This window comes from Lithobates pipiens, unplaced genomic scaffold, assembly GCF_037356315.1.
Source record: "Lithobates pipiens isolate NorthernLeopardFrog02 unplaced genomic scaffold, aLitPip1_a1.2 Scaffold_8, whole genome shotgun sequence".
Classification (NCBI taxonomy): domain Eukaryota; kingdom Metazoa; phylum Chordata; class Amphibia; order Anura; family Ranidae; genus Lithobates; species Lithobates pipiens.
In genome coordinates, this window is record NW_027507903.1 from 390656422 (window position 1) to 390673334 (window position 16913).

Consider the following 16913-nt stretch of genomic DNA (forward strand, 5'->3'; position numbering starts at 1 on the left):
TTTTCTTTTACCCCCATATACTACCTAATAAAGATTTTAACCCCCTGATTGCTCCTAGTTAACCCTTTCTCCAGTGATTACCGTATAAGTGTTACGGGGGACTCTGGTTAGTTTTGCTTTTTATAGCATCAGGGCACCCACCATTTATTACCCAATAAAGGTTTAACCCCCTGAGCACCCGGCGGGTGATATCAATTAGGTTTTAGGGTCAGGGTCTGCGTCGCCCCAGGCAGTGCTAGGTTAGTGCCAGTACCGCTAACACCCACGCACAAAGCATACACCTCCCGTAGTGGTATAGTATCTGAACAGATCAATATCTGATCTGATCAGGTCTATACTAGCGTCCCCAGCAGTTCAGGGTTCCAAAAAAACGCATTGTTAGCAGGATCAGCCCAGATACCTGCTAGCACCTGCATTTTGCCCCTCTGCCCAGCCCACCCAAGTGCAGTATCGACCGATCACTGTCACTTACAAAACACTAAACGCATAACTGCAGCGTTCAGAGTCAGGCCTGATCCCTGCGATTGCTAACAGGTTTTTTTTTTTGGTAGCTTTTTATATTTAAATCCTGAAGGCGGTGCTTGGTTTTCGGGGTCCCGTACATGGCTAGTCTCCCAAAAAGTCCCCCACATGTGGTATCCCCGTACTCGGAAGAAGCAGCAGAATTTATTTTGGGGTGTAATTTCACTTATGCCCATAGCATGTGTGAGCAATATATCATTTAGTGACAACTTTGTGCAAAAAAAAAAAGTTTTTAATATTCCCGCAACTTGTGGCAAAATATAAAATATTTCATGGACTCAACATGCCTCTCAGTAAATAGCTTGGGGTGTCTACTTTCCAAAATGGGGTAATTTGGAGGGGTTATGTGCTATTTTGGCATTTTATGGCCTTTGAAACTGATGGGTAGTGAGGAGTGAAATCAAAAATTTGCACCCTTAGAAATCCTGAAGGCAGCGATTGGTTTTCGGGGTCCCGTACACGGCTAGGCTCCCAAAAAGTCCCACATATGTGGTATCCCCGTACTCAGGAGAAGCGGCAGAATATATTTTGGGGTACAATTCCACATATAACTATGGCATGTGTGAGCAATATATCATTTAGTGACAACTTTTTGTAAACTATTTTTTTTTTTATCATTATCATTTTTATCAGTATCATTATTCAATCACTTGGGACAAAAAAAAAATATTCAATGGGCTCAACATGCCCTTCAGCAATTTCCTTAGGGTGTCTACTTTCCAAAATGGGGTCATTTGGGGGGCGGTTTGTATTGCCCTGCCATTTTAGCACCTCAAGAAATGAGATAGGCAGTCATAAATGAAAAGCTGTGTATATTCCAGAAAATGTACTCTAGTTTATAGACGCTATAACTTTTGCGCAAACCAATAAATATACGCTTATTGACATTTTTTTTACTAAAGACATGTGGCTGAATGAATTTTGGCCTAAATGTATGACTAAAATTTAGTTTTTCTTCTTTTTGTTATAAGAAAAATCGAATAATCTTCTTTTTTTTTTTTTTTTTTTTTTTTTTTTTCGTCTTTTTCCTTTTATATCGTAAAAAATAAAAATTGCAGAGGCAATCAAATACCATCAAAAGAAAGCTCTATTTGTGGGAAGAAAAGGACAAATTTTGTTTGGGTACAGCATTGCATGACCGCGCAATTGCCAATTAAAGCAGTGCAGTGCGAAATTGTAAAAAGACCTCTGGTCCTTGGTCCTTGACAATTGGTCCGGGGCTTAAGTGGTTAAACAGTTCCTCAATGTGTTTGAGATTTATCCACCTCCCTCTCCTTCAGAGAGAATTTGGATATCTGTCTAACTTTTACCCACTTCCCTCCTCTCCAGAGTGGATTTAGATATCCCAGTATTATCACCATTGCTATTCTGTTTCATTTTTTATTCATTTTTTAAACCTTTTTTTTGTATATTGAGAATATGAGTGTGTGTCTACTAATTGCAAGTGAATAAACAGCAATTATGTTACTTTAAAGTTAGCTTTGCAGGAATGACGGCAGAATAATGTGTTTTGAATGGTAGTATGCGGTGACCCCAATCTGAATGCCCAGTGATGACACAGATCAGAACCAGTATACAGGGTAGTTTCCGATCAGCAACAATAAAGCAGCATTGCTTTACGTATTAACACCAATCGTGATCCCAACAACGATGCTCCCATCGGGCAATGTTTTTATTGATATTTTTATTTTTGTTTTGTTTTGTTGGATGTCATGCTGACAAACGTCGGTCTTCAATATCCCAACAAAAATGGCCACCAAACTTGTATGCCATTAGGCTATCTATGGGCATTATGGGCTTTGGTCCTTGTTATCTTAACCAAAATGGCCACCGTCATTTCCATGCGCAGGCGCACTGAGAATACTGCATACTATTTTAGAACGGGAGGTGTAGCAAGATGAACGCTCCTGTTGACGTCTGAATGACGAAACACATAGGGCAGATATACGACCGTCTTCGCGTCACTTCCGGTCAGCCGAGATTAGGATTCTGACATCCATCTTTTTATGTTTACATGCTTTAAAATATCTATATCAAATGTGTGTATCTTATTTTTTAACAAAATAAATGCATTTTAAATACATTTTTTATATTGGGTTTTTGTTGCACGGAATTTATTTACTCCAATGGTATTTATGCTAATCACTACAAGTATTTAACTCCTCTGGGTCAAATATATTTTGCATCAGCTGCAATTGGCATATCATAGGTGCTGCATTCTCTTATCTCTGTTTCCATCACCTTAATTTACTCCAAGTGAAATTATCAATCGCCATTCCAAATACTTCTGCCCTGATTTGTTGCATTCAGCAGAGGGTATAACACATGTCGGGTCACCTTGAGGCCAGGTGACAGATGCACCCCGCAGGGAATAGGAGTGCACCGCAAGGTTGTGGACCCTACGGCTGACTGCTGCAGACGGGGGTCAAGGTAATAGCAAGGCAGGGCCGCCAGAACACCAAGATGGATCCCACCGGGGTTAGAGTGTAAGATTCCCTGGGGCGTGGAGTCTAAGAGCCAGCAGGTGTTCACCAGAGCCTCGAGTGGTGAGGATGGACTTGGCTGCAACTGGCTCCAGGTCACGACCCCCAGGGTCCCCCAGCTCACACCCACAGTAGGCAACAGGAGGATAGGGATGGTAGGGAAAAAGCCAAAGTCGGGGCCACAAGCAGACAGGAATAGTCAGGGACACGCCAAAAGGTCAGGATCAAAGGGAAAGTCACGGACACGCCAAAGTCGGTAACAGAATAGCAGCAGAGCACACGGCAGGTAACAGGAAGCTAACACACAAAGGTTGATCAGCAGCGTTGGCCTGCAGTGCACAGGTTAATATAGAGCTCCCTGATAGGAGCTAGGGTGGAGCCATGCCAGAGGATGGATTACAAAAGCAGACAGGTGAGGGTCGGCTGGTCTCTAGATGAACACATGGGAACAGGTAAGCAGACAAACTATTGCATAACCATGACAACACATTTGAATACCAGCACAAAATTATAAGGTATTACACCTTGTGGAGGGTGCATATACTGATTATCTGCACTTTTAGCCAGTATATATTAAATTTTTGTCAACTCTTCTTCTTTTTTTTTTTTTTTTACTATCTTTTGCACCCTGCAGAGGGTGCAACACAGAAGCATTGCTAGAACAGGCTTAAAATTGCCTTTCAACCAGAACAGCGACACACCTACATTCTCTCTCAATTATATGCACATAACCGTTGCATTCAGTCTGTTATATATTTTTTTATATTTTTTTCATCAGTAATCCTTATAACGAGCTGTTATGCTGACCATACTGTCTTACCTTCTGCAATTTTTAGCCAGTTTCAACCAGAATTTACATTGCTAAAATAACAGGAATTTTGTTCTTTAAAGTGTAACTAAGACTAAACGTTTTACATTTTGATAGAGTGGAGAGCAATTGGAACTGGGGAGATTCAGCCTTTCTGTTTGACCTGTTTACCATTATCACTAATCATGAAAGTGGAAGAAAATCACAAATATTGAGTTGTCACCAGAATAGAGGGAAAAGCTTTCAATGGGGATGCTAGTTCTGGTGATCAGGGTTGAGCTCAAACATGTTCAGATCCTAGTGCGAACCCACCTGAGTTTTCTCGTCAGGGAGCTGTCACTTCAAAAAGCCAATCCTAAGCGGCTGAGGCATTCCCCGCCCCATGACGGCATGTATACATGCCCCTTGTATACTTATGGCTGTGGGGCAGGAAATTACTCTGTTGCTTAGAATTGGCTTTGTGTAGTGACAGCTTCCTGGCGGGATAACTCGGGTGGGTTTGGACTAGAATCTGAACACGCCTGAGCTCATCCATACCGCTGACAACCAAGGATTCCTTCACATTGGAGGGATTTTCTCTCACTTCATATTGGCTATGGGGCGAAGTACAGGAGTAGGACACTAGACAGAAAAAACTTGGCTATTCCCATGGGCAGTCTTAGGTGATATACACCCCCCCTCTCTGCTATAGGCCTTCAGTTTTTTGTTTTTTTCTGCCTAGTCAGGCGTAAGGACCTAGTTCCCTGCTGGGACCTCTTGTCCTGGCAATTTTTAATTTTAGTTTTTCTTCCTGGATTTTCCGGAGTTGAATGTCTTGTGAGGGTGCAAATGACTGGGTCTTGGCTTGAGTCGCAGCGTCCCTCATGGTCAACCGCTGCAGGCTGTGGGGTGTTCTGGTGGTTCGGTACCACTACCGGTGTGGGGGATGTCCCATTGAAATGATCACTCTTGGTTTGGGGCTTTTTTTTTTTTTCTTGTATGGGGTCTCCAGAGCAGGTTTCCCCACCTGACCCCCTGTCAGAGGCTGCAGGTCATCCGTTGATGCACGGACGACGGCCCTGGAGTCCTTGTTTCCCAGGTGGAGGTAGCTCCTGGGCAGCAGACTAGCAAAAGGTGTCCCCCCGCCTTCCCCTGCTTCATCTCTCTCGTAAGATCCAGAATCTGATTTGACTGCCGTGGACGGGGCCCACCCTGCGGGGTCTGCGGTCGCGCTCCTAGATCTTTCGGACAGTGAGGATGATTCCTCTGCGCACGAGAAAGCACTGGTGGATGCAATGATTGCTTCTGTGTGGGAAACTTAATAACTTCTCAGCACACAGTTTTTATTTTATTTTTTGTCCCTCAGGGTCCACTGACAAAGGCTCAGTCTTTCAAGCCCCCCTCAGGAGATCCCAAGTGGGCCTGGTCGGGCAAACAGAGAGCAGGCTTCTCCAGACCCCCAGGTAAAGACGTCCTCCCACACGGACTCGCTGTCCGTGTGGGAGGACGTCTTTGCTGTTTTCCAGGCCCGTGGACCTCTCTGATAAGTGGGTCCACAAAGTGAATCTGTCTGCTTACAAGATCGAGTTCCAGACTTGACTCCCAAGCAGATTTTTTTTCTGTCCAATCTGCATCTGTCTCCAGGGTGCGGTGCAAGGCCTGTTGCTCCAAGGGGTGATTGTCCCAGTTCCAGTGTTGGAAGGTTTCCAGGACTTTTATTCAAACCTATTTACGATCCCCAAAAAAGAGGGTACGGTGTCCTATTCTGGACCTCAAGGCCCTGAACCATTATGTGCGGGTACAGAAGTTCAGAATGGAGTCCATTCGCTCCGTGGTGGCATCTCTTCATCAAGGGGAATTTCTGGCCTCCGTCAACATCAAGGGTACCTACCTGCACATTCCGATTTGTGCACAGCACCAACGGTTCCTCCGCTATCCTGTGGGAGAGGAGCATTATCGGTTTGCGGTGTTACCCTTTTGGTCTCGCTTTGGTCTCGCTTCTGGTCCTCGGGTCTTCACCAAGATGTTGGTTCTGGGGCTACTGCGCCAGCAGGTAATTGCTATTCTGGGCTACCTGGATGACATTCTGCTGTGAGCAGAGTCCCCAGCGGCCCTGAGGGATGACATGGAGATCACTGTTAAGAGTCTTGCAGATTTTGGGGGGCTGATTACTAAAAGTCTGCATTGATTCCAGTTCAGTAATTGGTTTATCATGGTCTGACTCTGGATTCCGCGGCGTGAGTCCTACTCCTGCAGGACAAACTCCAGAAATTACAGGCGGCAGCCCGCTTGCTGCTGTCCGGCAGGTGAGTCTCCCTGCAGACTCTAATGCGGGTACTGGGCCCGATGGTGTCGAAGTTTGAGGCGGTCCCTTTCGCTCAGTTCCATACGAGACCCCAGGGAGATCTTGTTAAAATGGGACAAATGTTGCAAGTCTCTAGAAAGTCAGATTTGGCTGAGTCAAAGAACCCAAAGGGTCCCTGATCTGGTGGCTTCATTCCCCGGCTCTTCGGCAGAGAAAATCCTTTCTTCCGCTGTACTGGACAGTGGTCACCATGATGCCAGTCTGTCCGGGTGGGGAGGAGTCCTGGGCCTGAGCTCGGCTCAGGGTCACTGGACGCTGGAGGAATCCAGGCCACCTATCAAAATCTTGGAACTCCGAGCGATCAGTCTGGATCATTGGATGGATTGACTTCAGGGGCTCTCGATACGGATCCAGTCAGACAATGCCACGGCGGTGGCCTGTGTCAACCACCAGGGAGGAACAGGGAGTGTGTTAGCCGGCCTTGAAGTAGTCACATTCTACGGTGGGTAGAGAGTTTCGTCCTGGCCATCTCCGCCATTCGCATTCTAAGGGTGGACAACTGGCAGGTATATTACCTCAGTCATCAAGTATTGGACCAAAGGAAGTGGTCCCTTCATCTGGAGGTATTTCAACAGATCTGTCTATGCTGAAGATTTCCTGAGGTAGGTCTGAAGGCATCTCGAATCAACAGGATGATGCAGAAATTTCTGGCCAGGTCTCGGGACCCTCTGGTGGACGTCTCAGATGCTCTGGTCACTCCGTGGGGCCAGTATCGTCTGATCTATGCCTTTCCTCTTCTCAAGCTTCTGCCGTGGCTGTTGCACAGAATCGAAGCCGAAGGAATTCCAGTCATTCTAGTGGCCCCGGAATGGCGGTTGCTTCTCAGGGAGGAACTGCTATCCCAAGGGCCGATCTTCCACCCTGCTTTACCGTCGCTAGCTCTAACGGTCTGACTATTGAAAACCAGGTGTTGAAGGATAGGGTTTGTCTGCGTCTGTGATTCTGACGCTGCTCAAGGCTAGAAAGTCTACTTCCAGGAAGGTAAATTATCGGACGTGGAAAGCGTATATTTCATGGTGTGAGTCAGTGGGGTTTCACGTTCCTTTTCGGTGACTTGGATTTTGACTTTTCTTTAGAGGGGCGTTAAAAAGAATTTGGCCTTGAGTACTGTCAAGGGCCAGGTGTCGGCCTTGGCAGTTTTCTTTCAACACTCCCTGGCTTCACATTCCCTGGTGCATACCTTCCTTCAGGGAGTGCGGGTTCCACCTGTGCAATCTCCCTTGCCACTGTGGGACTTGAATCCTGTTCTTTCGGTTCTACAGAAGCCTCCATTTGAAAATATTCGAGAAATTCCCCTGCTCATGCCATCACAGAAGGCGGCCTTCTTGGTGGGTATTACTTGTGTGTCAGAGTTGGTGGAGCTATCCTGTCGCACGCCCTACTTGGTAAATCATAGCGGCATGGTGGTGCTTCGTCCTTGTTGTCATTTCCTTCCAAAGGTTGTCTCTGATTTCCATTTAAATGAAAGCATCTTGTCTTCTCCGTGTCCTAGGCCGCAACATCCAAAGGAATTTGCCGTGCACATCTTGGATGTGGTACAGGCTGTCAGGGTGTATTTAGCAGACACTGAGTATTTTTCGAAGGTTCGACTCCATGTTTCCTGATCACAGACAGACCAAAGAAGGGGCTATCGGCTTACTCGACGATCATTTCTAGAGGGATCAGGCAGATTGTGACTCTGGCCAATTCTATCAAGGGTCAGGTTCCTCCCTTCCCGGTGAAGGCACACGCGATTCAGGCACTGAGTGCCTCCAGGGCCTTCTGTCATCAGGCGTTAGTAACACAAGTTTGTAAGGCGGCCACCTGGTCGTCGGTGCACACTTTTTTTTTTTTTTTTTATTTTACAAGGTGGATGTGCTGGCATCTGCGGATGCTTCTTTTGGCCGCAAGGTTCTGCAGGCTGTGGTCTAGAAGGTTTTTCCCTCATGAAGGGGTTTTCTTGCTGTTCAGATTGGGCTCCAGTTTTTGCTGAGCTCCAGGTTGTCATGTTTGGCACCGCTTTGGGATATCCCTATGGTTATGACTAAAGAAGGCTGTGTCAGTGAACGAATGAGATAATAGGATTTTTGCCTTACCATAAAATCAGTTTCTCTGAGTTCATTGACAGACACAGCACCCGCCTCTCTATGAAGTTTTAATACGTCGGATACTGCTTGTTGCATAAATGAAGGTCTATAGCATAGAAGGGGGTCTATATGACCTAGGACTGCCCATGGGCGTAGCAAAGTCTTTTTTTTTTTTTTTTCTGCCTAGTGTCCTACTCCTGTAGGGGGCTATATAACCCTATGGTTCTGAATAAAGAAGGCTGTGTCTGTCAATGAACTTGGAGAGGTAAGTCAAAAATACTATTTTTAATTAAAAAAATAATAAATAAAATAAAAAAAAATGAAGGGTTACGTATAGTAATATTTTGCATACTTGCGATACAACAATTGCAACGCAATATAACATTACAACTTACAATAGAAATCACAGCACTGAATAGATTGTATGCTGGCAGAAGGGAATAATAATGTGAAGTCCTGTATTGGGTAAAGTCAAGGATATGCTTGATACTTCCCAGACATTGGGAGTTCGAATCTTTCAACTGAATGTGGTTTGGGAAATGCCGGTGCAACAGTCATGTGTTGGCTTTAAGTGGAGCTCCAGTCTCTGAATTAAAAAATGAAAAGGGTCAGCAGCTACAAAATCTGTAGCTGCTGACTTTTAATAAACAGCCACTCGCCTGTCCCACGATCCAGTGGGTATGTTCACTCCAGTCATGTTCGCCCTTTGTCCTCCCTCGCTGTTGTCGGCATCTTCACCATGAGCAACCGGCTGTGGCAGCTTGAGCTTTACAGCTGGGTGCCCACTGTGCATGCTTAGATGCGCTCTGACTGGTCCCGAAGTCATCTGATACCTGACATGTCCCTTGAAGACTTTGGGAGGGTAGGGGGAAGGAGAACTTCCGCTTCCGATCGCATTAGGAGATCAGAACGGAAGTGACTACTTGTCAAAACCAGCCACCCATTTCCCTCTTCTCCCGAAAAGCTCAATTTCACAAACGGGAGGGGGGAGGAAGCCTTAAAGCAGAACCTCCTGTTCTAGATGGAGCTCCGCTTTAGCAAGTAGAAACCAAAACAATAATATAGCATATTTTTGTAGTTGTTCATCATGTTGCATATATTTTTTTGTTTTTACTTTTTGTTTTTTTTGTTTCCCATCTGCAGAAAGCCTTTCAGACTGGTACAAATGCAAGCTTGGATGAGAGAACTTATGCTATGTGTCAGATTAAGAGCCAGCCACTTGTTCACTTTATGCTGATGACCCATCCCAACTTGTACAGAGTGGATAATTTATCTGATGAGGTGTGCCTTACAAGCTTTTGTTAAAATAAATTGTACCCAAAGTAGAAGTATATCCTCACACAGTACCTTTATGCTACTAGCTGATCTTCTAGGCTGTCTCAACTGGAGCAAGTCTGCAAGTGACAACTTCTGGGCTGTCTTAGAAAAGCCCAAAGTGCTCCACAGTGTTATGGAAGCACATTGTATTAAAGCAGAGGTCCACCCTAAAGTGGAGCTTCCGCTCATTGGAACCCTCCCCCCCTCCGGCGCTACAATTGCCACCTTTCAGGGGGGAGGGGGGTGCAGGTACCTGTACAGTACAGGTATCTGCACCCGCTTCCGGCGTAGATTCTGCAGAAGGTACGCCCCTTTCCGCAGAATCTACGCCCCTTTCCGAAGGTCCCACGCTGCCTACTGGGAAACACACGGATCCCAGAGACAGCAGGGACCATCCTTATTGCGCAGCGCGACTCATGCATGCGCAGTAGGGAACCGGGAAATGAAGCCGCAAGGCTCCACTTCCTGATTCCCATACCCAAGATGGCGGTGGCAGCACCCGAGTGACGATCGAGAGATCGGCTTCGGGTGCCGACATCGCGGGCACGCTGGGTGGGTACGTGTCATTATTTTAAAAGTCAGCAGCTGCAGTATTTGTAGCTGCTGGCTTTTAAAAAAAAAAACGCGGACTCCCGCTTTAAGTATTCCTAAAATTAAAAGTAATGAAAACATTGACACAAGATCAGTTTCATAAACTGGCAAACATTCAATATTCTTTTCAGTTAAAACTGACCATTTAAAAAAATAACTTCCTATCAAAGTACATGGCCTGGAAGTCCACGATTCAGGCCTGGAACATTTAAATACCACAGAGATCTGAAACTCTAAAGTCCCTACATCAAGCCGCTCTTATTGTAGAAGGAAAGCTGTTGTGACAATTCATGTTGGCTAAAAGTGTATGTAAAGCCCAAACCTTTTTCCTTTTTTTTCTTTTATTTTGGATATAGAAGGGAATGGTTATGACCCCTGTCAGGGTTTGCTTTTTTCTTTTATTGCCTCTGTTGTGCCAGGGGTTTTCCCAGAACAGAGTAGGAAGTAAGAGGAGATCTCTTCAAAGCAAGGGCATATCCTCATTTAGCTGTCACCAGAGCAGGTTGCCCCTTTAGAAGATTTCTTTTTGCCTCCTGTTCCTGCAACACTTTAAAAATATTTGATTTCTTGTCCCTTTTTTTATGTCGGTGTCAGACTAGCGTGGACATTAACAACAAAATATTTGATAGTTTCTAACTCATTCACATTTTATTCAAAACCATTTCTTTCCATACACTTTAAATTAGTATTCCTGTGAAGCATTCCCTTGCTTGATTTGTGATATTGACAGTGCAGGATCTTTGCATCTTGTTTAAACTCAAATGTAATTCTATAGACTTTCTAATGACCTATGTACTTTATTACTTTCTTTTGATAATTTTGCATTGTGTTGCAGGGAGCGCTTAACATCAACGACAAGACAATACCTCAGCCACCAATTCTTCAGCTGTCAGTAGAAAACCTGAATAGAGATGGAGCTTATCTTTTGGATGCAGGGACGGTATGTACCATAGAAAATACCTTTTAGGAGCTGAAATTGTAATTTCAGTCTCACTTTACAGTAAATTTGTTTTGTAGTAGACCTGGTTCCTGATGGCCTAAAACTTGCATCAGAAAGTGAATTTCTTTGCATATTATCCCTGTGCTTGCACATAATTCCACTGCTCCTCTTAGTAAACTGAAAGTTTACTAAGAGGAGCAGTGTTATAGACAACCATGTCTTCCAACTTTGTGGCTAATTTGTGTGTAAGTGGGTGTTAAAATAACTAAAATATGCTGCCTGTTCCCTTGAATCTAAAGAACATCCTTCATTTATTAAGGCCCCTTTCACACTGGGGCATCAGTGGTAAAGCGCTGCTATTTTTATGGTATGTTTGACGTTTTTTGTGGGGGTTTCCAGCCGCTAGCGGGGGCTAACCCGCAAAGCTCCACTGCAGCGGTGCTTTGCCAGTGGTTCAGCGGTGCTGCCCATTAATTTCAATGGGCAGAGGCACTTTAGGAGCGGTGTATACACCGCTCCAAAGATCCAGCTTGCAGGAGGTTTTTTAATGTCCTGCCAGCGCATTGCCTCAGTGTGAAAGCACTCAAGCTTTCACACAGACTGCAGGGGAGAAATTTTTCAGGCACTTTATAAGCACTATTTTTAGCCCAAAAGCGCATATAAAATGCCTCAGTGTGAAAGGAGTCTAATGGTTCCAAAGATATTACAAACTTGTTGCACATTAGGGCTGAAACAACTAATCGGCATAATCGATTATAAAAATATTTGTTGACTATTTTCATTGATTAGTTGGTCAGCCTGCATACAGAATGTATTTGTTTACATATCAGGAAACACGGTTCAACACACATACAGCTCAGTACACCGTTAATACAGGTCAGTATATACAGTGCGGCACACTGTCCATACATGAATCAGGGCTGATCTGTACAAAACCATTACACAGGGCAAGTATGTATAACAAGTTTGTTTAAAAAAAAAAAAAAAAAAATCCAACGTTCAATCGCTTTACACAAACCCTAAAGGAAGATCAGAATCTAAACCCAGATAAGCTGGATGCTGACTGGATGTAATATAAGGCATTGCAATTACATTTAGGCCTCATGCACACTGGGCATTAAATTAACATTTGAAAAAACTCACTGCAAGGCTACAGGCGTTTTTATAAGCGTTTGCAATAGGGTTTTTAGCATTTATTTGCGCTTTTCAGTGTTTTTCCACATTTAGCGTGTTTTTAGCTTCTTCTTTTTTTTTTATTTCATCAAAAACCGCAGGTGAGCCACAGTTTTGAGCATTTATCGGCGTTTATCAGCAGGTTTTTTACGTTGGTGTGTTTTACAGCTGAAAAACTCCTCTCAGAACCCACCAGTTTTGGGGTTTTTTAAAGCCAAAATACGCCCCAGCCAAAAACTGCTGATAATAGCCTATGTGCGCATGGACACATAGGATAACATGATGGGAAGTTTTATTGACTGTAGAAAAAAAATGTCTGCCAAAAACAGCTGCTGTAAAAATGTCCAGTGTGTATGAGGCCTCAAAGTAAAAGTTTACAGTACCAGCATTGTATTGAAGTAGTACTAAAGGCTGATCTTTTTTTTTTTTTTTATGGATATAATCATTTTAAATATAAAATGTATATTTCTCGTCCACCCTTCATGTCTGATTCCCAGTTAAAATGCCCTGTATATCCTTCTTCTGGGTGTGTATGTATATTATTGACAAGGGAGTCTGTCATGCATAATAGTCCGGTCTGAAAATCTGCAAATTACTGTTTTTAGGCCTTTACAAAAAATGTTTTCTTTAAATAAAAATAAGAATTTTAATCTGAGTCTGATATGTACCCGGTTCAACCTCTAATGGTATATAACTCTCTTCTCTTATTTTCAGAATAGATTAAATATTTTGTTCTCGAACCACAAAAGTCGGTTCACACTGAGGCAGCGCGACTGCCTCGACTGCCCCTTTTTCTAAGTCGGAGCGACTTGTGTCGCTCCTATTAGAACGGTTCCATTGTACAGAATGGAGCGCGGCTTGTCAGGCGGCTAAGTCGCCTCACAAGTTGCCCCAGTGTGAACCGAGTCTAAAGCTGGTTATTTAGATTTACCACTTCATTAAAAAAAAATGTATTCTTGAATATTTATAACTTTTACAAATTAACTGAGTTATACACCAAACTTTTTTTTTTATCCGATTTAATCTAAACCATAATCAACCAACTAATCAGTTATGAAAAAAATTGTTAGTTGCAGCCCTATTACAGATGTAGAAAAACTTTATTTTTCAATATAGTGATAGTCATAAGTTTTCACGTTGGTACTGTTTCAGGCAATTGTTCATTTGGCTGCAACATGTCTTTGTTAATGTATTCTTCTTTGTTTGTTAGATTATGTTCCTGTGGGTGGGACGCAACAGTGGACAGAATTTCTTTACTCAAGTTCTTGGAGTTCCAAATTACTCAGCATTAACTCAAGACATGGTAAACTTACTGTGGCTTTTTTTTTTTGTACACTTTTATACTCAACCAATTAAATGGAAGGTCAGCATCATTGCCAGTGCATCTTGAGATCCCTTTCAAGAGCCTCCAGGAGCCATAAAAATTAGAGGCGCTTTAATATGCAAGTAGTGGCTTGCATAAAGAATGAACCATTTGGCCTCATATCTCCTACCTCCAACCATAATTTATTACTGAAGCTCCTTCTCCAAGGAAAGCAATATATTTTACAACTTTAAGAACAGCTGTACCTTTGGAACAATTGTCCTTTGCATATTTGCCCACACCCCCTGAGTATTACTGACCCAGTCTAGCAGTTAGTGCATCCAGAAAGTATTCACAGCGCTTTACTTTTTCCACATTTTGTTATGTTACAACCTTATTCCAAAATTTATTAAATTCATTATTTTCTTCAAAATTCTACAAACAATACCCCATAATGACATGAAAGAAGTAAGTTTGTTTGAAATCTTTGCAAATTTATAAAAAAAAATGGGGGGGAAAAAATCCCATGTATATAAGTATTCACAGCCTTTGCTGAATACTTTTGTTGAAGCACCTTTGGCACCAGTTACAGCCTCAAGTCTTTTTTGAGTATGATGCTACAAGCTTGGCACACATATTTTTGGGCAATTTTTCCCTGCAGGACCTCTCAAGTTCCATCAGGTTGGATGGGGAGCGTCGGTGCACAGCTATTTTCAGATCTTTCAAAGATGTTCAATCGGGTTTAAGGATGGACATTCACAGAGTAGTCCTGTAGCCACTCCTTTGTTATCTTGGCCGTGTGCTTAGGGTCGTTATCCTGTTGGAAGATTAACCTTCGCCCAGTCTGAGGTCCAGAGTGCTCTGGAGCAGGCTTTCATCAAGGATGTCTCTGTACATTGCTGCATTCATCTTTCCCTCGATCCTGACTAGTCTCACAGTTCCTGCCACTGAAAAACATCCCCACAGCATGATGCTGTCACCACTATGCTTCACTGTAGGGAGGGTATTGGCCAGGTGATGAGCGGTGCCTGGTTTCCACCACACATGATGCTTGCCTTTCAGGTCAAAGTTTAATCTTTCAAATTAAAGAGAGTCCTTCAGGTGCCTTTTGGCAAACTCCAGACAGGCTGTCATGTGCCTTTTTACTGAGTAGTGGCTTCTTTCTGGCCACTCTATCATACAATCCTAATTGGTGGAGTGCTGCAGCGATGATGGTTCTTCTGGAAGGTTCTCCTCTCTCCACAGAGAAACGCTGGAGCTCTGTCAGTGTGACCATCGGGTTCTTGGTCACCTCCCTAATTGAGGCCCTTCTCCCCCGATCGCTCAGTTTGGCCAAGCGGCACTCTAGGAAGAGTCCCGGTGGTTCCAAACTTCTTCCATTTACAGATGGAGGCCGCTGTGCTCATTGGGACCTTCAATGCTGCAGATATTTTCTATACCCTTCCCTAGATCTGTGCCTTGATACAATCCTGTCTCGGAGGTCTACAGACAATTCCTTGGACTTCATGGCTTGGTTTTTGCTCTGACATGCACAGTTACCTGTGAGACCCTTATAAGGACAGGTGTGTGCCTTTGCAAATCATGTCCAATCAACTGAAATTACCACCGGTGGACTAAAATCAAGTTCTAGAAACATCTTAAGGATTGGTGGAAACAGAATGCACCTGAGCTCAATTTTGAGTGTCATGGCAAAGGCTGTGAATACTTCTGTACAGTGAATATAAAAAGTTTACACACCCCTGTTAAAATGTCAGGTTTCTGTGATGTAAAAAAATGACGGAGATAAATCATTTCAGAACTTTTCCGCCTTTAATGTGACCTATAAACTGTACAACTCAATTGAAAAACAAACTGAAATATTTTAGTGGGAGGGAGTAAAAATAAAATGTGGTTGCATAAGTGTACACACCCTCTTTTATAATTGGGGATGTATCTGTATTCAGAATAAATCAATTACACTCAAACTCATGTTAAATAGAAGTCAGTTCATGCCTGCCATAATGTAAAGTGCATTTAATTAACCCCAAATAAAGTTCAGCTGTTCTAGTACATCTTTCCTGACGTTTTCTTAGTTGCATCCTATAGCAAAATCCATGGTCTGCAGACAACTTCCAAAAGGTTAGAGGGATCTCATTGTTAAAAGGTATCAGTCAGGAGAAGGGTACAAAAGAATTTCTAAGGCATTAGATATACCATGGCACAACAGTGACAGTATCAAGAACTGGACATTCCCCCCGAAATTGATAAAAAGACGAGACGAAAACTGGTCAGGGAGGCTGCCAAGAAGCCTACAGCAACATTAAAGAAATTGCAGGAATATTTGGCAAGTACTGGCTGTGTAGTACATGTGACCACAATCTTCCGTATTCTTTATATGTCTGGGCTATGGGGTAGAATGTCGAGACTGAATATTCAGGCCTGGCTAAACTTTGCAAAAATCACATCTGAAGTCTCCCAAAAGCATGTGGGGAAAATGTGTTTTGATCTGATGAAACCAAGGTTGAACTTTTGGCCGTAATTCCAAAAGATATGTTTGGCGCAAAAACAATACTGCTCATCACCAAAAGAACACCATACCCACAGTGATACATGGGGGTGGTGGCAGCATCATGCTTTGGGGCTGTTTTTCTTCATGTGGGACAGGGGCCTTAGTCAAGATAGAGGGAATTATGAACCGTTCCAAATGCCAGTCAATATTGGCACAACACCTTCAGGCTTCTGCTAGAAAACTGAACATTGAGAAGACCTTCATCTTTCCTCATAACTACGACCCAAAGCATGCATCCAAATCGACAAAAGAATGGATTCACCAGAAGAAGAGTAAAGTTTTGGAATGGTAAAAAAAAAGAGTAAACGCTGTGCTAAAACAGTCTAATGAATATTAGCTATGGAATAGGTGAATAGAAACAGCTAGCAATGAAGTCTAATACAAGGACTCAGAAATACTAGTGCAAAAAAAGTGCAGCGCTAATAAATGATAAATACCAAAAGTTTCTCAAAAGAGAAAACTAAGGCAGTTGTCTCACAGCATCCATTTCTATGAATGGATGAACGAGTGATATTTAACCACTTTGCATCCAGGCCAATTCTGACATTTCTCTCCTACATGTAAAATTCATATTTTTTTTGCTAGAAAATTACACAGAACCCCCAAACATTATGTTTTTTTTAGCAAAGACCATAGAGAATACAATGGCGGTTGTTGCAACTTTTTATCTCGCACGGTATTTGCGCAGCAATTTTTCGAACGCGTTTTTTTAGAAAAAAAGTTTCATGCTTAAAAAAATTAAAATAAACAGTAATGTTAGCCCAATTTTTTTTGCATAATGTGATAGATATAGATACGCCGAGTGAATAGATACCCAG

General features: G+C 43.1%; 1 protein-coding gene across 2 annotated transcripts in view; it reads left to right on the forward strand.

Moving 5' to 3' along the window:
• Positions 1-16913, forward strand: part of SEC24A (SEC24 homolog A, COPII component) — a 209413-nt gene that overhangs the window by 166624 nt on the left and 25876 nt on the right. For both annotated transcript variants that reach the window (XM_077473942.1, XM_077473943.1), the window contains 3 exons: positions 9367-9504; positions 10967-11071; positions 13455-13547. In XM_077473942.1, the coding sequence (XP_077330068.1) occupies positions 9367-9504; positions 10967-11071; positions 13455-13547 (336 nt within the window). The remainder of the gene's footprint in view (positions 1-9366; positions 9505-10966; positions 11072-13454; positions 13548-16913) is intronic.